We start from the raw sequence: 23,583 nt of genomic DNA on the forward strand, positions 1-23,583 counted from the left end.
GGTCTGTGTACACACTACCCTTCTCGGACTCCACTTATGAAATTATACTGAATTTGTTGCTCTTTTTTCCTTTTTTTTTGGTTAATTAGCAATACGACCTCAATATTTACCACTTCTTAATTCATACTAACAGGGGCGGAGCCACAGTGTTGGCTGCGAGCTCGGTAGAACTCAGTAGCTTTTGTTCAAATCTTTATATTTCTATTAAGAAATCGAATGGATATGTACAAATTATTGATTTAGAATTCTCATTAACTTAAAAGGATTATAATCCCGAACTCATAAGCTTCAAATTCTATAGCTTCGACTTTGCCCACTAACTAATTTTGTTATGGAACTAAAAATGGACAAATTCTTCATTCCAAAACTAGTACTACTCTAAAACTTAAAAACTACATTCTATGTATATATATTGCTAGTCCAAAATTCTTCTCCTATAAGAATACTGAAAGTTCAATTCAAGATGGCCATACTTTAATAAAACCGACTAATATCTTAAAGCAACATAAAGCTTGGGACAAAAGAAACACGTAAAGTGACGAACAATTTGGACCAAAGGAGTATTTAATTCTTTTGATCACAAGTTGTCCTCTCCCCATCTAGCTTCATCAGTCAGTTTGTCGTTCTCGATAGGTCTAATTGTCTGATAAGGCTCAAACGTAATACGTATATATCAACTGTAGTGAGGGTAAAAATTTACCCGCACAAAATATTTAAATTACACCATATTAATTTAATATAGTAAAGTGGTAAATTAAAGTACCAATATATAAAAGTGCAATCACCTCATATTTCCATGAACTAACCAATGAACCATCAATATGAAGCAACAAACAAAGAACTCCACATCCTACCAAGGACCTTTTTTTTTTTGTTTCTGATAAGGGATTGTTGAAACACAATATAATTCAAGATTTAGTAGTACTAAAGTTTTAATTAGAATGAATCGTGAGATGGAGTTACAAAATATATGCTCTCATTTAAACAGTTCGTAAAGCTTCTAACATTAATCGTTCATTCGTTTCAAACTTTACCCCAAAGACAATAACAACAAATCCAGTAGAAGGTAATGCGTACGCAGACCTTACTCTCACCTAAGGGTGTACATGGCCGAGTTGGTTTGGTTTTAATAGTTAAAATAACACGATTTAACCAGTTTTCGGACTGGTCATTCAAAAATAGCCAGCGTTTGCCAAGTCATTGAAAAATAGCCACTATTTTGCTGCAACAGAGACCGGTCCAACATAATATATTGGAGTTCAGTGCACCTGTGTATGAACTTCCAGCATATTATGCTGGACCGGTATATTATACTGGAACTCCAGTATATTAGACTGGAGTTGAACTCCAGTATATTATGCTGGAGTATTTTTCCGAATTTTGAACAGTGTTTTCGTTCAGATTTAGCTTTACATGAAAAGTGACTAAATTTCGATTACTTTTGAAACTGTGGCTATTTTTGAATAACCACTTGTAAATCTGGCTATTTTTGAATTTCTCCCGTTTTAATAAAAACCAAACCAACTATATCAGTGTGGATTGGTTTGGTTTTGTCAGATTTTTAGGATTTTTCGGGTTTTTTGTTACAGGAATATTATTTCAATCCTATTTTGTTAATGACACATGATAGTTACTCTTTTCGTCGTCCGACAATACTTTTTCGTTGATGTATACTTTCAAGGTTAAACGAATTTAATAATTAAACATAAAAAATCAATATGATACCTAATTAATGATATTTTTATTTAATTTTAGATTATCGAAATACCACTTCAAATTCAAATAAGATATAAGAATTTAATAAATTTTGACATATGAACATAGAAGAACAAAGAGATTGATGCATTTCAGTAACACTTGATAAGAAAGTGATCATATAACCCATTATTGAAGGTTAATAAAAATGGAGTACTTTATATATTTTATTAAATATTACATCCCATAAAAGAATCCCAAATATTTCTAGAATTTTTGTAAAAAATATTCTATATAAAGTCATAAAAGAGTATAAAAATTAGTAAATATTTATATGCCGGTTTGATTCGAATTCTTTTACTCAATATCAAGCCAAATCAAACCTAATATTTCAATGGATTTTACTGTATGAATCAGAATTAGGCCTCCAAATGAATTTCAAATGCATAACGACAACTATACGACAAGCGTTTTATAATATCCCAACGCAATGCATGCAACTCAAAAAAGGCTAAGGCAACCTGGTGAATAAGGTATCTCGCGTTCACGCATGATTTAGAAAAAGACCACAGCACAAGAAGTATAATCTAGACAGTCTACTTTAATGCAAGCACTAATGGCTCTTTCACAGCTCGAAACCATAATCTTTATTTTCAGATAGAGACAATTTAGACAGTCTATTCTAATACAAGCATCAATGACTCTTTCAGAGTTCGAACACATAACCTATAGGTAAGACAAAGACAATTTTACCATTGCTCCTGCTCCAAGGTTCCCAATCTCTCCGACCCTTAATACAGACACCTACAAGTCCATGCAAATAGGTGTTTCTTAATTAGCATGCACATACGATGACTATCAACATTCATGAAATTAGTCACAAAGCTAGTATATATATATATATTTGTGCGTCAAAGCATGAAAATACCATGACAAATAACAAACCTAATCATCAAAATTCACAATACAAGCAAAGAAGACGAAATAATATTTCCTTCTCCCCCAAACAAAGAAAGAGGAAAAAACGAACAAAAGATAGGATCAAGGTCCAGCACATAACATTCATGAGCCATCTATAACAAACAAAAAAGGTGAAATATATCGAGAAAACAAATTAATATACGAAAATAAAACAACAACAACAAACATATGTTTGAGTTTTCTTGCAGCAGAAAACTTTCAGAGACAGTCTTGAGGTAGAATAACTCGGTACTCTTTCCTTTTTAAGCCAAAACCCAAGGGTCGGTTTTACAGTTCTTACGTGGATATAAAACCTCGGCCAATGAAAAACCTCCACGTAGCGCTTCTATGTCACATCTGAATCCACTGTGCCAGCTGCGTAGGATTGACAATACCCGGAATGTGGGACCCATCGCTCTTCAACAAGCTAGCCAATTCAACATAATTCTGGCTCTGCTTCTTCGGCTTCCCATTCCCACTCAGCTCGACTTCTTTAGGACTCGAAACACTCGATTTTCTCTTCTTCGACTCGGCTAAAGCGTTTACTGGAACAGCTTTTGCTCGAGCCGGATCAAATTTCTGACCCAACAAAGTCCCTTTCGTTAAAAATTCATAAGCCATGTATCCAGCTAAAAGCGGGTTGGGCATTTGATGATTCGGCTCGGCTGCTCCTTTGTTAAACGACGTCGTCATATTAACATTAGGAGTATTAACGGACGTTAATGGGATTGACGGTTTGGGAAAAGAATAAAACGTGTCTCGGTCTTTTCGCTTGCGTGATGACTCCTCAAGAGTTAAGATTCGACGTGTGTGATAACTCATCTTAGCCGTCCGTTTAGTAGTCAAATCTACTGCTGCCACGTCACCCTACTAAAAACAAAAAAAGAAAATGGCTAAAAGCGATAAAAAGGGCAAAAGGTGAATTTACGGTTATAGAGTTGTAGGGTATGGAAAGTACAGTTAATGAAAGGCTACGAAAGTAAATTCACTCAGACGGGTACATTTCTCGTTGGAGAGAGGAACAAATAAAAAGTTTTTGAGAGTTACGAGAAATATAAAATAAAAAAGTAAATAAATAATTTTCTTTTCAATTTTAAAATTGAAGAGAAATTACTTTAAAAACTGAAAACGTTTGTGTTAGAGAAGGGATGGGAATGAATTTGAGGGAAAGTGAAATAAAGATCTAAAAAGAGATCGACAGATTCCGGCAAGGACGGTGGATGCCGGTGTACGGACGGTGGTTTAAGCGGTAGCTCCGCCGTGAACGGGAGAATTAAGGCCGGAAAGAAATAATAAGAAAGAGATAAGAGACTTGGGGGAAAGAAAGAGAGAGGATGTAGAATTTATATAGAGGGAAAAAAACGAAATGGGCAACTGGTGTATAAATATATCCATTAATTAATAAATTGCCCTTGCCTAGTTAATTAATATCTATAATGCCATTCCGCTTTCAGGAGCGAAAGAGATATGGAGTTAATTCGAAATGACCATAATGTTTAGGTTTTTTGTCGCTATTTGGGAGTTGAGAATGGAATTTGAAGGTCAGTTTCGGAATTTGAATTGACTACGGATTGTGGTAATTTGTAATATAAAGGGGAATTGAAGGGTAATTTTGTAAGTTTAATAGAATTTGGAACATCTGGTTATTGCCAGCGGTGCGAGCTCCGTGTCTTTAGCATTGCCCTTGGACGGTCAGGATCGGGGCTTTTGTTCTTTTATGGAAAAATAATTATTTGTTCCTTTATGGAAAAATAATTATTTGTTCCAAATTTTTCAAAAGGTTTTTCATTTATTAGAGGCCATGATGAAGATTTTAAACTTAAATACGCATAAATAATCATTCTTTTACGTATGGTTTCGTTAATTACACCCTTCATCGCATTTTATTTGAAAGCGTTTGATTATGTACTACGACAACAACAACGACTCAGTATAATCCCACAAATGGGGTCTGGGGAGGGTAATATGTATGCAGACCTTACCCCTACCCCGAAGGGTAGAGAGGCTGTTTCCAGGAGACCCTCGGCTCAAAAAAAAAACAATAGGAGACGATATATTAGTACCATAAAAAATACGTAATAAAAATAACAACAATAACAACAACAATATATAAGAGATATGGAATATGAAATACAGGATACAAAATACGAAATAGGTGGCTGGTATAAGTACAACTAGAGGGAAAGCCCTGCATCAATAGACGACCAATGACATTCCTAGTCTAACTCCTAACTGAATAGTCTCCATCTATTGTGCTGTAGAAATATTCACACCCTCCCCTAACCTACAACCTTAATGCTCGACCTCCATAATTCCCTATCAAGGGCCATGTCCTCAGTAATCCTAAGTCGCGTCATGTCCTGTCTGATTACCTCTCCCCAATACTTCTTAGGTCTTCCTCTACCTCTCCGCGTGCCCACTACAGCCAGTCGCTCACCCCTCCTCACCGGTGCATCAGTGCTCCTCCTCTGAATGTGCCCGAACCATCTGAGTCTTACTTCCCGCATCTTGTCCTCCATGGGGGCCACACCCACCTTCTCTCGAATATCTTCATTCCTAATCTTATCCATCCTTGTATGCCCGCACATCCACCTCAACATCCTCATATCTGCTACTTTCATCTTCTGGATATGTGAGTTCTTTACCGGCCAACATTTAGTTCCATACAACATGGCAGGCCTAACCACTGCTCTATAAAACTTACCTTTTAGTAACGGTGGCACTTTCTTGTCACACAAGACTCCCGACGCTAACCTCAACTTCATCCACCCCACCCTTATACGGTGTGTTACATCCTCGTCAATCTCCCCGATCCCCTGAATAACCGATCCAAGGTACTTGAAACTACCTCTCTTGGGAATGACTTGAGAGTCAAGCCTCACTTCAACTCCCGCTTCTGTCGGAACTGAATGTACGAATAACCGATCCAAGGTACTTGATTATGTACGACGTTTAAAAAAAATATATGTCATAATATTTAGGTGACTGTATAACATGAGATGTATAAGAATATAAAAATGTTATTTTTTTAAGACATACTAAAAAATGAAAGTGTGTCATATAAAATAGGACAACAAAAATGGCCGGTATGTCGTTTATGCTCATCTTAATTAATTTGTTACTTTACTTCAGTAGATTACTGTAATTTGATGTAGGCATAAACTAAGGTAACTCACTTGTGATTGACGCATAATTATTGTTGTTAATATAAGCACGAGATGTGTGTAATTTTTGTCTTACGCATTTTGCCTTATGTGAGACAACAAGAGTAATATGAATGTTCATCTTAATTTGTACGTTACTTAACTTTAGTAGATTACTGTAATTTGATATAAGCATAAGTTAAGCTAACTTATTTGTGATTGACGCGTAATTATTGTTATTAATATAAATCGAGGTGTGAGTAATTTTTTTCTTAATCATTTTTCCTGATGTAGGATTGTAAGAGTAATATGTATGTTCATCTTAACTTATTACTTAACGATACTAGATTATTATGATTTGATATAATAGATTACCGTGAGTTAACGTAAGCATAAGATAACTCGCTTGTGATTAACGCATAATTATTGTTATTGATATAAACACGAGATGCGAGTATATTTTTGCTTACACATTTTACCTAATGTGGTGGTTAATCTTTATCGACCTGTTACTAATTATGCTCATTAAATGTTTGGTCATTTGGTGAAAATAACACAATTAACGATAGAATTCATGTTCAAGAATAAAGAATTTATTCGCTATGTTGATTTAGAAGTATACGCAGCAAATTATTTAAGTCAAACAATTGTAATTTAAAATGTTTTAAGTTTCAGCTTTGTGTGCTAGAAAAACTAAACAAAAAGAAAAAATAAACCAACCATGATTAAAAAAATAAGTAGTTAGGATTCCATAAGAAAAGAATAATCTACTAAAGTTAGTGGGTAATATTTCACGTGAGGTAAAATAGAAAACTAAGAAAATCCATGTGACCCAAATTAGAAATATATTCCCTCTTATCAAAAGAGTAAAATGAATTAGAAAACACAAACATGTCACGTCCCAAGCCCATCGCACATATTATTTGTCCCCTACGAATTTGTCTTTTTGGACTATGCCACCTTGAGCCTCAAAAACATGTGTACCATATAAATTTGTGTCATACCTTATATAGCTACTCAATTTTTTCTCAAATTTCGGTGGGATTCGCCTAAGGTGACATGTACTCTGCTTCTTCAGAAGCTTACTAGCCTAGAAGCTTGCAAGTTCTGCTTGAGCCGCCTATAACAGTACTGAAGGAGATTCAGCTCTGATACCATATTTGTCACGTCCCAAGCCCATGAAATGTATTTTCCTCTTAGGGCCTATGCCCCCACGTGTTTGTCTTTTTGGGCTACGCCTAACTCGAGCCTCGAAAGTGCGTGTATCATGCAAACTTGTGTCATGTCTTATATAGATCTTTACTTTCTTCTCTCATTCCGATGTGAGATTTACCTAAGGTGACATGTGCACCCCTTCTTCAGAAGCTTGTCAGCCTAGAAGTCTGTCAGTCCTGCTTGACCCACCCTAATCAGCCCACCCATTTTCATGGGCATCACAAAACATCATTTGTATAACAAGAGATTTGAATCGAATATACTATAATTTGAAGTATGTCATCTTGACTATTGAATTTGTCCTTTGGTACATAACGACCATCAGAATTTAAATACTTCTTTCCTTGTCATGCTTTTCGCCTTTTCCTCAACAAATATAATATTATTTTTGTCAAATCTATGGATCGAGCTATGTAAATCCTAGCTGAGAAGAAGAGGAATAAAATAAGGAAATGAGCTAAAGTTGGAAATGCAGAAATTGCTTCTGTTAAAAATTGTTCATACACTATACAAACGACCCCTATTTATAGAAACTGACTAACCGACTTTGTACATCTAACTACCTAGAGTTAAATAGACTAAACTACCCTTAGTTTGTTACACATTAAGTCAATCCTCTCATAACATTCCGGTTACACCCCGCAATATTACAATGATGTTACATCCTGCAGTATTACATTACGATGATGTTACGCTTTGCAGTATTAAGTTACGACAGTGTTGCACCCAACAGTATTACATTACGGTGATGTTACGCTTTGCAGTATTAAGTTACGACAGTGTTGCACCCGTAGTATTGTACGTTGTTGTCGTAAGGCAATTGACATCAGTCCAATTAAAAGATTATTTGGAGATTATAAAGATTATGTCATTTCACAAGTGATGAGTAAATTCGTGAAGGTAAAAGGGGCAACAAGTCAAAGAAAATGAATTTTCGTCAAAGTTTGGCATTTTGGAGTAAAGTACGGGTCGAGCATTAATACCGGTATTTATGGACTAGTGCCATACAAGGTACCACATGGACATGATAGTAAGATATATACAGTATACTAAAAGTGAGTAGTATTTTAAGTAGATTGAGATAATTTCTAATTATATGAATTATTGGTTAGTGGGAGATTAATAAGTTAATTAAGGATTTGTGAATAAGCTTAATTAAGTATATTTGGGTAAGTATTAACCTCCTAATGTGGCAGCAAATTAAAGCCCAATTGGTGACTCATGATTCATTAAGATTAGGTGGCATGTCAAGAAAAATTTGATGGCCAAGTCATCATATAAAGTGGGCCTATAACCTATAATCTTAAAAGCTTTTTATACATTATTAAGTGAGTACATTGTCTTGCTAAGTAACGTTTTGGATTCTCAAACAAGATTTCATAGGAATCCTTTACAAAGCTTCAAGCAAAGATCCTATTTTTCATTAGTAACATGAGTTACTTCATCAAGTTCATACAAGACTACAAAGTAATGGATGAAATTCAAGGATTTATATGATTCCTTACAATGCTTAGCAACGTGAGAATTGCGATTCTAAGGGAGTACAGTGTAATCTTTCTAAAAAAATATCATACGAATTTTTCTATACTCTGATATTGTCGTTACATATTTCGTCGCAAAAGACGTGTGTTAGAGGAATTGTCAAGAGAATCGGTCCAGGTATGTTAAGACTATCCCTTCTTTCTTTTGACATGATCCATACGATACAAATGAAACGAGCAAAATACGCAACTTTCATAAATGACTCTGCTCAGAGAAATATTATGGGTGCCTATATTCTTGATTCCCCATGTGTCATATTATTCTATCAGTTGTTCATGGGTCTCAGAAAAATACGAAAGTTTAAAAGAGTTTACTTTATGATATTACTCAAAGGCAAAATGGTCTTATGACATTCCGAAAGATTTTATTAACGTACTTTTCATGCATTGCATTCATGTACATTGACTCATGACCAGATGACATTATATACGCGTATATATGTAAGATGGAGTTATATACGCGTATATTATATGTATATGGGATATGGTAAAAGGTTACGGCGTTATATACGCACCACCACTTAATCAGCTGGTATATGTTGATGATTTTGCCCACAGTGGCCAAGATGATATGATGGGATGCCCTCAGAGGTTGATGATGTTATGAAACATGTACCTATGCACGACATGACATTCACACGCATATGCATGATACTATAATTATTTCATGATTTACAAAGTTATTCAGACTTACAGGTGGAGTCATTTACTCTATATTTCCTCCATGTCCGTTATGTACTTATTTATGTGCCTTACATACTCAGTACATTATTCGTATTGACATCCCTTTTTGCCTAGGGACACTGCATTGTATGCCCATAGGTCCCAATAGACAAGTCGAGAGCCTCCAAGTAGGCTATCAGCTCAGCGGAAGATGTTGTTGCGCTCCATTTGATTCAGAGTTTCTTGTTTGGTTAGTATGAGTTAGATGTGTATTGTTTGGACTCTGTCCCGAACTTTATGAAAATTATGTATTCTTAGAGGCTTGTAGACAGATGTCATGTAAGTAAAAGATTGTATGACCTTGTCGGCCTATGTTCAGTGTTCAAGTGGTTATTTTGATCTTAGAGGCCCATATGTCTTATGTATAAGTTGGCATTACCTATTATATTCTACCTATTTCATGGCAACCTCCCTGGCTCAGTTATTTATGATAGTATGACATGAAAAGATACATTATGTTGGTACTCGATTGAGTAAGGTACCGGGTGCCCATCGCGGCCCATCGGTTTGGGTCGTGACAGAAGTGGTATCAGAGCAGTTTTGTCCTAGAGAGTCTACAAGCCGTTTCTAGTAGAGTCTTGTTTATGGCTGTGTCGTGTATCACACTTATAAGCAGGAGACTACATGGAATTTAAGATTATCACTCTTTCTTTTTACTCTAGATCTGTGGTAGAGCTCACTTATAAGAATTCAAATTTCGAAATTTTATTTTATTTGTAATAAGACGATACCTATATCCGGAAAGAAGGTTGGAAAGAGAGATAGTTGTGGAAGAGCTGAGTCAGAGGAATTGGGTTTTTGTATGATGCCTACGATAAGTAAATGTGAGGTTTTTAGCATATTATGTGTGTACTGAAAGGTGTAAGCTTCTTAATAAGAAGCCGTAAGGCAAGAATGCCTATCCATCTTTATGGTGAAAGAAAATGAGAGATTAAGAAGATAAATACAAGTTTCAACAAGCAAAAGAAGCAAGATGAAGAAGGGTACGAGGCGCCTAGTTAATGAAGGTTAACAGTGTTATAATTCAGGCAAAGAAACATAAGCTTTTTATGTTATATTCTACAGTAACAGAGGTATGTACAATTGGTCACACCCATTTCAGTTATGCCCTGTGGGGGCTAACAGGTATAGTTAAGAGAAGGACGAGATATCAAGATACGACTGGGGTTAGGGTAACCCAAATTGGTAAATGGATTGCTTGTGTTAGTTGACATTGCTGAAAGATATTGCAAATGTGCTAATAGATCTCCTTGTGAGACACCCAGATGGTGTACTCTAGAATATTACAATTAGATGTGAATACTAACATGATCAAAAAAAATTCAGATAATAGGCACTGAAAGCCTGGAAGGGATAAAAATTACCTTAGTGTGACTCTCGTCCCTAGTAGAGCGAGGATGTTGAGCAACCCGAATAGCCGATGAATGAAGCAAGGAGAGCTAAAAGCGAAAAAATATCATGTTGAAGTTTTCACAAGAAAAGGGATATTCAGAAATAACAGCAGAGTAATGAGAAGAGAGATAAGGAATCATTATGAATAAGGTATGATACATGGATGACAATGGTAGAGTGTTACAGAACCTATAGTCAAATGAAGATTATGCAGAATATGGATATGAGAATGGGCCGACGAGTAATTAGTAGTTGATTCAGGAAGAACCTAGTCATGACTAGATAAGAAGTTACGGACAAATCAGCAGATCATGCAAGATAAATGTATTAAACCCCAACATGGAGAATTCAACCTCGCAATAATGTCATTATAATACTAGAGATATATTCAAATAGGAGTTTGGGTAGTTAAAGGTAACGTATGAGTGTTACGGGGATAAAAGAAAGTGCCACTGGAAAGGTAATCAAAATGTCAGTTCAGAAGCAACCCTACAAGCATAAGGGCACGGAGGTAAGCAACTACAGATAATTATAGGCAAGGAATGACATCAAAAGGTCCATAATAAGCTCACAACTTTACAGGAATCAAGGGTTCTCCCTATGTACTATAACGAAAGACTAGTTGAAGAAATAAGGAAGAAGGCTTCAACCTAAGCACAACGACCTAAAGAGGAAAGGGTCGTGTAACAATAGTCTCACAACAACATTGTAAGCACTCCAAAGGAAAGTGGCCCTACCGTGGACGATGAACGGAAAGAAAAATTAAAAGTAATATTCGAGATCATATGAGTTGCACGGAAACTCTGGCATGTGCGGGCACTAAGATAAGCTAAGTATGGATGCAACAAGGGGGCAGAAAAACCAGAAAAAGTAATAGCTTACGTTGAAAGAAAGCTAAGATGGAACGAAAGAAATTATTCGATAAATGATCCAAAGTTGGTTACGTTATGAACGCACTTAAGGGTTCGGAGTTTTATACATGCAGCATATACAGCCGTAGAAGATTCTGGTATACGTTTGATAGGTTTTCAATGTCTTTGCCTTGTGTTCTGATAATCTAACAAACTTACTGTCAAGGACCAGATAGAGAACCTAACACACTTGGGCTATACTGCAAGTTAACGGATTCCAGCTAAATATGAACTGCTATAGCTTCAGGAAGATAAAGAACCAAACAAGGACCTGATACCCTTGTGGTTCTCTCATAGCAGTACGAAGTCAATTGGACACAACTGGAAACGACATGACTGCCTGCACTGTTTCTGCCTGCACTGCACTGTTTCTAGTGGCCACTTATCTTTTAACCAACTAAAGTGCTTACATCATTCAAGTGATGTCATCAAGGTGTATCAAGAAGGAGTTTATATCAAAACATCACTTGAACACTTGTGATATTCATTCAAGCCTTTTGCAAAACTGTTAAATTAATTCTCACGAGCTTGAAGAACAAAGTTAAACGCTACTACGGACCAGTTCCTAAAGTTAGTATTTTGTTGTCCTTAGTTGAGTTGTAACTTTGTTATTGTTCTTATTGTATCTCCTAAATTGCTTAGCCAGAAGTGTTGATTAGGAACCCTCTTTGAGTTTATGTTGTGACTAGGTTTAGTCATAAGTTAAAGTCTTTGTAACTAGAGAGTGACAAAGTGGCTTGTGGTAAGAGTATCACAAGTTAGTTGGGTTGAATTCTTTGTAATTGAGTTATTACAAAGTGGCTTGTAATATGTGTTTACAAGTTAGTGAAGTTGAAAGCCTACATGTGTAGGTCGTGATTTTTGTCCCCTTGAGTTGGGATTTTTCCACATAAAAATCCCGTGTCTTATTTACTTACTGTTTTATTAGCATTCTCAGTACAACCTCATAGAGGACCAGGTACTTTACTGTTTGGTGGACTCATACAAACTAACAATTGGTATCAGAGCGGGTTCCTCCTATCATGCTAACACCTAGGAAGGATCCTTATGGCTGCTCCACCAAATTTTGAAGAAGTTCAATCTACATACAAACCACCCAAGTTCAATGGACAATACTATGGGTGGTGGAAGACAAGAATGCATGATTTTATCATGGCTGAGGATTCTGAGTTATGGGATGTCATATGTGACGGTCCTTATGTTCGAATAAAGGTACTGGAAGAACTTCCATTCTCAATGCCAAAAACCAGTAAAGAATACACCGACGAAGAAAGTGACATGGCTTACTTAACCAAAAGATTTTAGAAGATGGTTAGAAGAAATGGAGAAATGCTAAAAAGGGGCAGCTCTAGCAAACCAAAAAACTATGATCTCTGTCATAAGTATGGAAAGCCTGGACACTTCATCAAAGACTATCCTCTCTTGAAGCAAGAATTCTCCAAGTACAACCCTGAGAAAGCAGCTAAGAGGAACCCGGTTCCTCTCAAGGACTTCAAAAGAAAGAGATATGCTGACAATGTGGTGAAATAGGCTCTTGCAGCATGGGGGGATTCCTCTAGTGAGTCTGAAGATGAAATCGATGTTGGCGATAGTTCCATGATGGCAGTTGAAAGCGAGGAAAATGAATATGACTCAACTTTTGCTTTCATGTCCCAATCAGATGATGATGAAGATAATGACAACAAAGAGGTAACTTTTAGGGATGTTCAGAGAAATCTGAAATCCTACATTCCTAAGAAACTTATGTCTTTAGCTAATGTATTGATTAATGCCTATCATAACCTTGTGGAGGATAAGTATGATTTGATCTTAGAACTAAGGGAAGCTGATAAAACCAGAGATGATCCGGTAGCATGTGTAGTGGATCTGAAGGAAACCATTTGTGAGTTGAAGAGAGAAAAAGATGTGTTGACCAAAAGGATTGCCAACTTAGAGCATGAAAGAGATGACTTAGTGGTAGTAGTTCTTGACCATAAGGAAACTATTGAGAACTTTAGTGAAGAAAAGGAGGCCCTAGTAAGAAGAGTGACTGAAATTGAGGAAGAAAGAGATGATCTCTTGGTAGAAATTGCAGACCTGAGGGAAACAATGAAGGGACTAAGGGAAACAATGAGGGAAACAATGAAGGGACCTGAAGGAAACAATGAAGGCCTGATCCTCCAAACTGAACTGGAAAGAGTAAAAAATGATCTTGAAAAGTCCCTAAAGTGGGCCTGGTCCTCCGAAGCTATCACTGCCATAAATACTAATAATGGTGGAAACAGGCAGGGAATAGGGTTCCAAAGAGAGAAAATCCCTTACAACCCACATAGCAAATGTGTGACTATACCCGAAAACTGGCTGAGTACCCACTATGGGAACAAGGGACATTTCATGGAAAATTGTCAAACCAGGGTCCAGTTCACTTAGAAAAAAAGAATGGTTGCTGAAAATGTAACTACAAAAAAGGGACCAGGTTCCACTCACAAAAAATGCATATTACCTGCATAGACTAAGAGAGCTCTTATTCATCCTCTTGCCTACTACAAGGGACCCAAACTTGCTTGGGTTCCTAAAACTAACTCTTGATCTTCTTGTGCAGGGAACAGTGAAAGGAAGCGGTCAACAATGGTTCATGGATAGTGGGTGTTCAAAGCATATGACTGGGAACACCATGGACTTTCTTTCACTAAAAGCCCTGCGAGGAGGGAGTGTATCCTTTGGCAATGGGAAAAGGGGGTACATTCTTGGAGTTGGAAAAGTCGGGAAGTCACTCACTCATTCTATTGAAAATGTGTACTATGTCAATGGTCTTAAGTACAGTCTCTTGAGTGTCTCTCAGATCTATGATAAAGGAAACAATGTAGAATTCTTGTCCAAGATATGTACAGTTACTGATCTGGTAACTGGTGAAGTGGTACTTGTGGCCAAGAGATACAAGAACATCTATGTTGCTGATTTCGAGTCCTTACAAAGTGGTGATCTGAGTTGTCTGAAAGCTGTTGATGATGATGTTGAACTCTGGCATAAAAGATTGGGGCACGCAAGCTTCTCTTTTCTGAACAAACTAATTCAAAAGGACCTAGTCCATGGTCTGCCCAATGTCAAAGTTCAAGGTACAAAATGTTTGTGATGCATGTGCTAGAGGAAAACATGTGAAGTCCTCTTTTAAGTCTAAGAGGGATGTGAGCACCTCAAAGCCACTCGAGCTTCTGCATATGGACCTATGTGGAGAGTGCAAAGTAGGGGAGGAAAAAGATATATTTTTGTGATAGTGGATGACTACTCCAGATTCATATGGACTCTGTTTCTTAGAACTAAAGATGAAACGTTTGAGGTATTTGTGGCCTTTGTGAAGAAAATCCAGGTAAAGATGGAGTCTAGTCGCATGCATTAGATCAGATCATGGAACAGAATTTGACAATACCAAATTTGATGAGTTCTACAATAAAAATGGCATCACTCATAACTTCTCAGCTCCCAAAACTCCCCAGCAAAATGGAGTAGTGGAAAGGAAGAACAGAACTCTTGAAGAGATGGCAAGAACAATGCTAATCGATAGTGGAATTGCAAAGAACTTCTGGGCTGAAACGGTTAACACTGGTGATCATGCTACTTGGTGAATAGGTGCATGATCCGATCACTCCTGAACAAAAACCCATATGAGTTGCTGAATGGAAGGAAACCTAAGCTGACTCACCTAAGAACATTTGGGTGCAAATGTTATGTTCTCAATAATGGAAAGGATCATCTTGGTAGATGCCAAGAGTGATGAAGGAATATTTCTGGACCACTCTTGTCAAAGCAAAGCGTACAAGATATACAATAAGTGGACTCAATGTGTTGAGGAAAGTGTTCATGTTATTTTTGATGAGTCTTATCCATCCTATTAGAAGAGTGCTGAAGAAGATCAAGATAGAGAACCCTTACTAGTCCCTGGTGAAGTCATTGACATGACAAATGGAAAGGCAAATATGATGAGCCAAGTAAAAGAGCTGAGTGAAGACAATATTGCCTCATCTTTAATGGAACCAGGTACTTCAATTACAACCACTAAAGCTAAAGAAAGAGTGGTTGACGTAGTTCAGGGTACTCCACTAGCACCTGAGAGAAGAACACAGGAAAAGCAGTCAAATATACCCACATTTCTACAAATGAACCTCAGACGTCTAATTGGAGACACAAAAGCTCTCATCCTCTTGACAACATAATTACTCCTCTAGAGTCCGGAGTACAAACCAGGTCAAAAGCCAGAAATTCACTTGCCTTCTCAGCCTTTTTCTCCCAAATAGAACCCAAGAATATCAAGGAAGCCTTGAAAGATGCAGATTGGATTACAGCCATACAAGATGAGTTACATTAGTTTGAAAGGAAGAATGTCTGGCACCTGGTACCTAGACCCTCAAATCGAACCATTATAGGAACCAGGTGGGTTTTCAGGAACAAGCTTGATGAACATGGAAATACCACAAGGAACAAGGCCAGGCTAGTGGTTCAAGGCTACAATCAGAAGGAAGGGATTGATTATGATGAAACGTTTGCTTTGGTCGCTCGTATGGAAGCTATTAGAATTCTAATCATTTTTGCATCTCATATGGAATTCACCTTGTTCCAAATGGATGTCAAAAGTGCTTTTCTGAATGGACTTCTTAAGGAAGAAGTCTATGTGAAGCAACTTCTAGGGTTTGAATGTCATGAACACCCTGATTATGTGTTTAAACTGGACAAAGCATTGTATGGGTTGAAGCAGGCTCCTCGAGCTAGGTATGAAAGGCTGTCAAAGTTCCTCTTGGAAAATGGTTTTAAAAGAGAGAAAATTGAGAACACCTTGTTCCTAAAGAAACGGGGAAGTAACCTGCTTATTGTTCAGGTCTATGTTGATAATATCATTTTTGGGGCAACAGCTGAGTCTCTGTGTGAAGAATTTGCAAAACTTATGGGAAGTGAGTTTGAAATGAGCATGATGGGGGAACTGAACTTATTCTTGGGTCTTCAAGTAAAACAGTCCTCAAAGGATACATTCATTTGTCAGAAAAAATACATCATGGAGCTCTTGAAGAGGTAGATACTCCCATTGCGACGGCCACTCAACTGGACATGGATGAAACTAGATCTCCTGTGAATCAAACCATGTATAGAGGCATCATTGGGTCTCTTCTCTATCTCACTACCAGCAGACCTGATATTGTGTTCAGTGTGGGGCTATGTGCAAGGTTTCAATCAAATCCTAAGGAATCTCATTTGAAGGCTGCCAAAAAAATTCTGAGATACCTTAAAGGAACACAGGACCTGGTTCTTTATTATCCCTCAGGTGACAGTTTCAATCTTATTGGATATGCTGATGCAGACTATGCGAGTTATCTTGTGGACATGAAAAGCACTTTTGGAATGGCTCACTTTCTAGGATCATATCTCATCTCCTAGGGAACAAGGAAGTAAAGTTCAGTGGTTCTTTCAATAGCTGAAGCAGAATATGTAGCTGCAGCATTCTGTTGTGCTCAACTTCTATGGATTAAGCAACAACTGGAAGATGTTGGGATACTTACTGAGAGTGTGCCCCTTCTATGTGACAATACCAGTGCACTCAACATGGACAATAATCTAGTTCAGCACAAAATGACCAAGCATATTGATGTAAGGCATCATTTTCTGAGGGACATTGTGGAGAAAGGGTTGATTTGTATGAAGTTCTGTAGCACAGAAGACCACATTGCAGATATCTTCACCAAACATTAAGTAGGGAACATTTTGAAAGAAACAGAATGAAGCTGGGGATGCTAAAGCCCAATTGAGAACCTGATTCCTTATCATTTGGCTATAAAAATCACCTTCAGGTAAAACTAGCTAAAAGTGTTTTCTGGCCAAGTCTAACTCACTTCAATATTGTTGCAGGTAAACATGCATGATGAGTATAGAAGCTGTAAATTCAGTACATGGACGATAAAAGAGGATTGATACTTTCAAATAATAGGTCAAGAACCTGGTTTTTGTACCAAAGGTGAGTAGTTATGTGCATTCTTTAATATATGTCTTAAAAAGGTACAAAACACAACTGCCATGTCATCCACCTTTTCAGATCCTACTGTCACGTCTCTTCACTTCAAATCGTTCCATCTCCCTCTGAAACGTTGCACTTCTCCACGCACAACTGCCATTTCAGAATCAGTCCCTATCTCTCTCTCTCTCTTCATAATTATCCATCATTAATAAAAACCTTTTATTTTCTCCACAAACCATAAGTCTTCCATTAGAACTTCCTAGAGTACCTTCACTCCATCTTTTCAATGGCTGATATAAACTCCGACATCCTTGCCTCAGTCATCCTTGTAACTGAAAAACCTATGGAGTCCTCCGTTCCTTCTAAGTCTTTTATAACCACTCCTACTCTCCCCGCTAAAATCACACCTCACCCAGATTCCCCATCTCTCTCCATTTCAGTAACTCCTAAAATTGTTGATCTGTCCTCTCTATCTTCTGAGGTTCCCACTAATCAAAGAACAAATGGAAAACAAGGTCAAAGCCATGAGGTCATAGAGGGTTCCGCCATTGTTATTGCAGATTTCGTGGTGGTAGTGGTACCAATTGAGGAAGAAAATTTTGTAACTATCTTTGTGGTATCTGCTGATGGTGTCCTTCATGAGATAATTTCTCAAAGAAACGAGGTACAGGGTATAGGGGAAGAAGGATCCATAGTGACTATTGAGGACACTGCACTAGCAGAAACTACTGGGCCCTCACATGAGGCACCTGATCCCTCTCCGGAGAACCCAGATTAGGGTTCTTATTCCCAAGACAGTTCTGCTCATGCATTTGTTGTTGCGCCTCTAGACATTCAAGCTCCTGAGATGAGGTCCAACAATGAGGAGAATTTAGACAACCTGGCTCTTGATGTGTTCATAATTAAGCGAAGGGTAGTGTCCACTCCTAAGTCTTCCACCAAGAGACCTAGTACCAGGTTGCAAGCTATGGTGGCCTATGACTCTGCCTTTCAAAAGAGCAGAAAAAGTAGTAAAAAGCAAAGGAAGAGGTTGGTGAAAGATAATATGCCTGTATGTGATAAAATGGTCCCTGTGGTAGAAGTGGAAGAGGAAACACCAGAGGAACCTGGTTCATTGGTGAGACGGTCCAGAAGAAGAAGAAGAAGCCTACTTCAGTAGAGAGAGTTTGAACCCCCAGTTCCAAGTTGAAGGATGTTGTGAGTGAGTCCTCGATGTCTGATGATGATGTATTAATTAAGTTTAAGGGAAAAGAGAAATCAAGTGGTGGGAAGTCCGGCAAACGCAAGTTTGAAACTGTTCAGGAACCTGGTTCTGTGAAGAGACTGAGGAGTGAAGGCAGTTCCGTTTCAGAACGCCTAAGTCACCAAAAGGTTATGCTAGGTCGTACATTTGACCCAACAATCTCTGAGATGGCTGGTATGCGACAAGTTCTTGAAATGGTTGAGTTTCAATGATGGGGGAATCTATTCCAAATAGATGCACCTAAGGTGTATGAGGATAAGGTTCAAAGCTTCTTTGCTAGCCTCTTTCCTGTTGAGACTGACCACATTTGTGTTTTGGTGAATGGAGTAGATATCGTGTTCGATGTAAAATTGCTTGGGGAAATTCTTAAAGTCCCTACAGTTGGTGTGTCCAGTATGAAGGATGTGTGTCAGTATAATTTTCGAAATGTCGTGGTAAAGTACAATGCGAACCAAAAGGGGGATAAGATCCACAAGAAGGCATTACTCCATGTTTATCAACTGCTTTTGAATTGGTAAACAAAGTTCTATTGCCTCGTGCTGAGAGGAGGTCCATGACTTCTAAGTCTGACCTGTTTTTGATGGAGCAACTAGATAGCTTTACTCTTGTAAGCCTACCTGCTATTATGATTGAACACATGCAAAAAGTAGAAACCTTCAAGGATGGTAATCATGGCCTTCCTTACGGGTTTCTGCTTACGCGAGTGTTTAAGTTCTTCAAGGTGCCGCTGGGGCAAGGCAAGGTAGGAACTAAGAAGCATACTTTCTCAAAGACAACGTTGGAAGAATGCGAGTGCATAGAAAAGAATGGGGGAGGGGGGTAGGAAGTACATCAACCATCTCACAGCTCATTAATGCTCAAAATAGTGCAACTGAGGAGATTCGCCGGTTGAAGTCTAGAAACACTATCCTGGAGGGTCAGCAAGCCCAAGGGGTTCCGCCGTCAAATAATGAAGTAGCTCATTTGACAAAAGAGAATGTTGATCTCAGGGCGCAAGTAGAGAACCTGAAAGCAGAACTGCTCAATGAGCAAAAGTTGGTCAATGCCCCAATAGACCTAATTCTCCAAACACTTACTGCAGCCTCCAAGCCCTCTACTCCTAGTGCCCCCTAAGTACCCCTTCATTGACCAGTTTCTGGAATGTTCTTTTAAGTCTTTTTTGGCAGATGTTTTGTTTTCTTTTTTTTGATGTGGTTGGATGAAACAGTACTGCTCCCGTCTTTAACAGTCCAATTTTGCCTTTTATTTTTAAGCAAAGGCATATATTTTTATCAATATAAAATCTATCCTCTTTTGTTACCTCATTGCTTGCATTTTATGATTCTCTTCTCTATCATGTTGTTTACACATATGTGGCATGAGTTAGCTCGGCTAGACTTCTTTATGATGTTTGACTGCTGGTGTCTTTTTAATGATGCCAAAAGGGGGAATAAATAAATAAGTGTAGAGATAAAAATGATTCAAAAAGGAAGGCATAAAGTCAGGGGAACTTGTGAGATCCTGTTACTTTATATGGTTCCTGTTACTTTATCTGGTTCTCCTTGCTCTAAATACACGTTATCAATGTTTAAGTTTGTCATCATCAAAAAGGGGGAAATTGATAGGTTTTCAATGTCTTTTCCTTATATTTTGATGATCTAACAAACTTACTGTCAAGGACCAGATAGGGAACCTGACACACTTGGGCTACACTGTAAGTTAACGGATTCCAGCTAAATATGAACTGTTATAGCTTCAAGAAGATAGAGAACCAAACAAGGACCTGATACCCTTGTGGTTCTCTCATAGCAGTATGAAGTCAATTGGACACAGCTGGAAGCGACATGATTGCATGCACTGTTTCTGCTGCACTGCACTGTTTCCAGTGGCCACTTATCTTTTGACCAACTAAAGTGCTTACATCATTTAAGTGATGTCATCAAGGTGTATCAACAAAGAGTTTATATCAAAACATCACTTGAACACTTGTGATATTCATTCAAGCCTTTTGCAAAACTGTTAAATTAATTCTCACGAGCTTGAAGAACAAAGTTAAACACTACTACGGACCAGTTCCTAAAGTTAGTATTTTGTTGTCCTTAGTTGAGTTTTAACTTTGTGATTGTTCTTATTGTATCTCCTAAATTGCTTAGCCAGAAGCATTGATTAGGAACCCTCTTGTAACATCCATAAACTTTCTGAGTTTATGTTGTGACTAGGTTTAGTCATAAGTTAAAGTTTTTGTAACTAGAGAGTGACAAAGTGGCTTGTGGTAAGAGTATCATAAGTTAGTTGAGTTGAATTCTTTGTAATGGAGTCATTATAAAGTGGCTTGTAATAGGTGTTTACAAGTTAGTGAAACTGAAAGCCTATAGGTCTAGGTCGTGATTTTTGTCCCCTTGAGTTGGTATTTTTCCAAGTAAAAATCCCGTGTTATTTACTTACTGTTTTATTAGCATTCTCAATACAACCTCATAGAGGACCAGGTACTCTACTGTTTGGTGGATTCATACAAACTAACAACGTTAAAAGAAAGAATTAGCCGAGGTAATAAATGAAGGATTAAATTATTAAAGGATTGTATCATGCATATTCCTCAGCGCCCATGAAAGGCTAAACAGAATAACTAATACCAGGAACCACAAATCGGAAGATAACTTAAGCCGACGTAAAGGCCGATTAGAAGAAGGAGGAAACTAAAGAGTTACAATACCCAAGTAAATCAGGAGTTTGATTATTGCACCCAGAAAAATAAAAACATCGTGATCGAGAACATTGCAGGATCTCCCTTAAAATTTGAGATACGAGAGAGATAGTACAACAACCATAGTCTATAACGACTCTATGATAAAGCCAATTAAAAAAAAAGTAAAAAGTAACAGCCTCATAAGAAGTCAGTATGAAGCTCCTACCGGATTGTAGTATTATAATAGAGCTTCAAGTTGTGATGTGTATCATACCTATGTGGAAGGGAGGTTATGAAGGAGATAGAAGATATTATGTGAGATTTTAAGTAAGTAAGGTAAAGGTGAACAACGTATGAGATACTCAAAGGCAGAAGATCGTGAATAGTCCATACTTCGGATAAAAGGCTAGAAGCGCGGGGATTCAGTATCTAGGAATGATAGCAACATCGTCAATAGTATATTTTACAGCCTATAGTTTCTAGGTACCGAGAGATCTAGCTAAGAGAGTAAAGAAGAGTTGGAGACGATGAAATGTCTCACTTGATGTTCCAGAATAATACAAGAAAATCTATGATGAATCAAGATTGTGAGCAGTATAAATGGATATATGTAGGTTGCAAGCTTAAGTATGGCAAAGCGACAAGGTTTTAGGAAGGCAAGAGTAAGGATACGAAAGGGTGAGTTTGAAGGTGACGAGAATGGATAAGTCCTCAGGATTAAACCCATGAAAAGTAGCGAGCTAATGGTTTCTCTAAGTCATAGAAAGCTCAGTATAGCCTGAATGAACTCAAAGGAGTCTAAGACTAATATCATTTGAAAAATATGAGGGTGTAATTGTGATAGATAAAGTGACATTTGGACTTTCGTTTGAATAATGATTTTGAAAAAAAAGGAGAAAAGATTTCATTGACGGCACGAGATTAGGATATCCCCCACATAAGGTGAATTACATTGAGACATTATGAAATACAATTATGGAAATCACTTAAAATATTCCTCAATGAAACGTAAGCCCTAGAGACAATGTATTACGTAAGAAGTTTCAAATCTTCAAGTGAAGGATTGTAGATCAACATTGAGGTGAATCAACAATGGATAGATACAAGTTACAAAGTATGACATGAATTACGCCATCCTTTTTAAGACGAACGGTAATGAAGGAGCATTAATGGACTGAGATTTATACCTAAATGATAGGCAACAAAAGTAACTGGGAGTTTGGTAAGCATAATTGAAGTAAAAGAATTATGGTATAGTATGACCCATGTAGATGCAGTAAAGTCATATGAATGGATGACCAGATCTATGAAATAAGATATGGCTATATTCGCAAGTTCTACAAAGTATCGAGGGAAGAACTTGAGTACACCTATAGATGCCCAGAGAAGCATACTATTAAGCCTTGTATATGTTTACAAAGTAAGGCCAAGAGATTGACTAAAAGCTAAAAGGAAAAAGGAAAGATGAATCGCATAAGCGCACTAATAAAGCCACGGTCATACAGGAGGTAGCAGCAGTTGCGAGATTAGAAAGATTTCGACCACAAGTCATGATATGAGCAAAAAGACTAAATGGGGGAATACCTAGACATTGGATTTATTCACAGAGCAACTGCTTAAATGTCAAGGAGAGTATTACGATGATGTTACGTCCTGCAACATTATATTACGATGATGTACGCCTTGCAGAATTACGATTATGTTACGCTTCACAGTATTAAGTTACGACAATATTGCACTCTACAGTATTACATTACGATGATATCACGCTTTGCAGTATGAAGTTACCATGATGTTACACCCTATAGTATTGTACGTTGAATTTGTCGTAAGGTAATTGACATCAGTCCAAGTAAAAGATTATTTGGAGAAAAATAAGGATTATGCTATTTCATAAGTGATGAGTAAATTTGTGAAGGTAAAAGGGGAAGCAAGTCAAAGAAAATGAATTTTCGTCAAAGTTTGGCATTTTGGAGTAAAGTACGGGTCGAGCGTTAATACCGGTATTCATGGACTAGTGTCATACAAGGTACCACATGACCATGATAGTAAGGTGTATACAGTATGCTAAAAGTGAGTAGTATTTTAAGTAAATTGAGATAATTCCTAATTATGTGG

The 23,583-nt window shown here is 37.5% G+C and overlaps 1 protein-coding gene across 1 annotated transcript; it reads right to left on the reverse strand.

The window, feature by feature from the left end:
- Positions 1-2,742: 2,742 nt before the first annotated feature.
- Positions 2,743-3,996, reverse strand: LOC107796565 (uncharacterized). The gene has a single exon (XM_016619360.2). It carries the CDS (start codon positions 3,475-3,477, stop codon positions 3,007-3,009), a length of 471 nt encoding a protein of 156 aa, XP_016474846.1. The 5' UTR covers positions 3,478-3,996; the 3' UTR covers positions 2,743-3,006.
- Between the last annotated feature and the right edge of the window lie 19,587 nt (positions 3,997-23,583).

This window comes from Nicotiana tabacum, chromosome 7 (assembly GCF_000715075.1).
Source record: "Nicotiana tabacum cultivar K326 chromosome 7, ASM71507v2, whole genome shotgun sequence".
Classification (NCBI taxonomy): Eukaryota; Viridiplantae; Streptophyta; class Magnoliopsida; order Solanales; family Solanaceae; genus Nicotiana; species Nicotiana tabacum.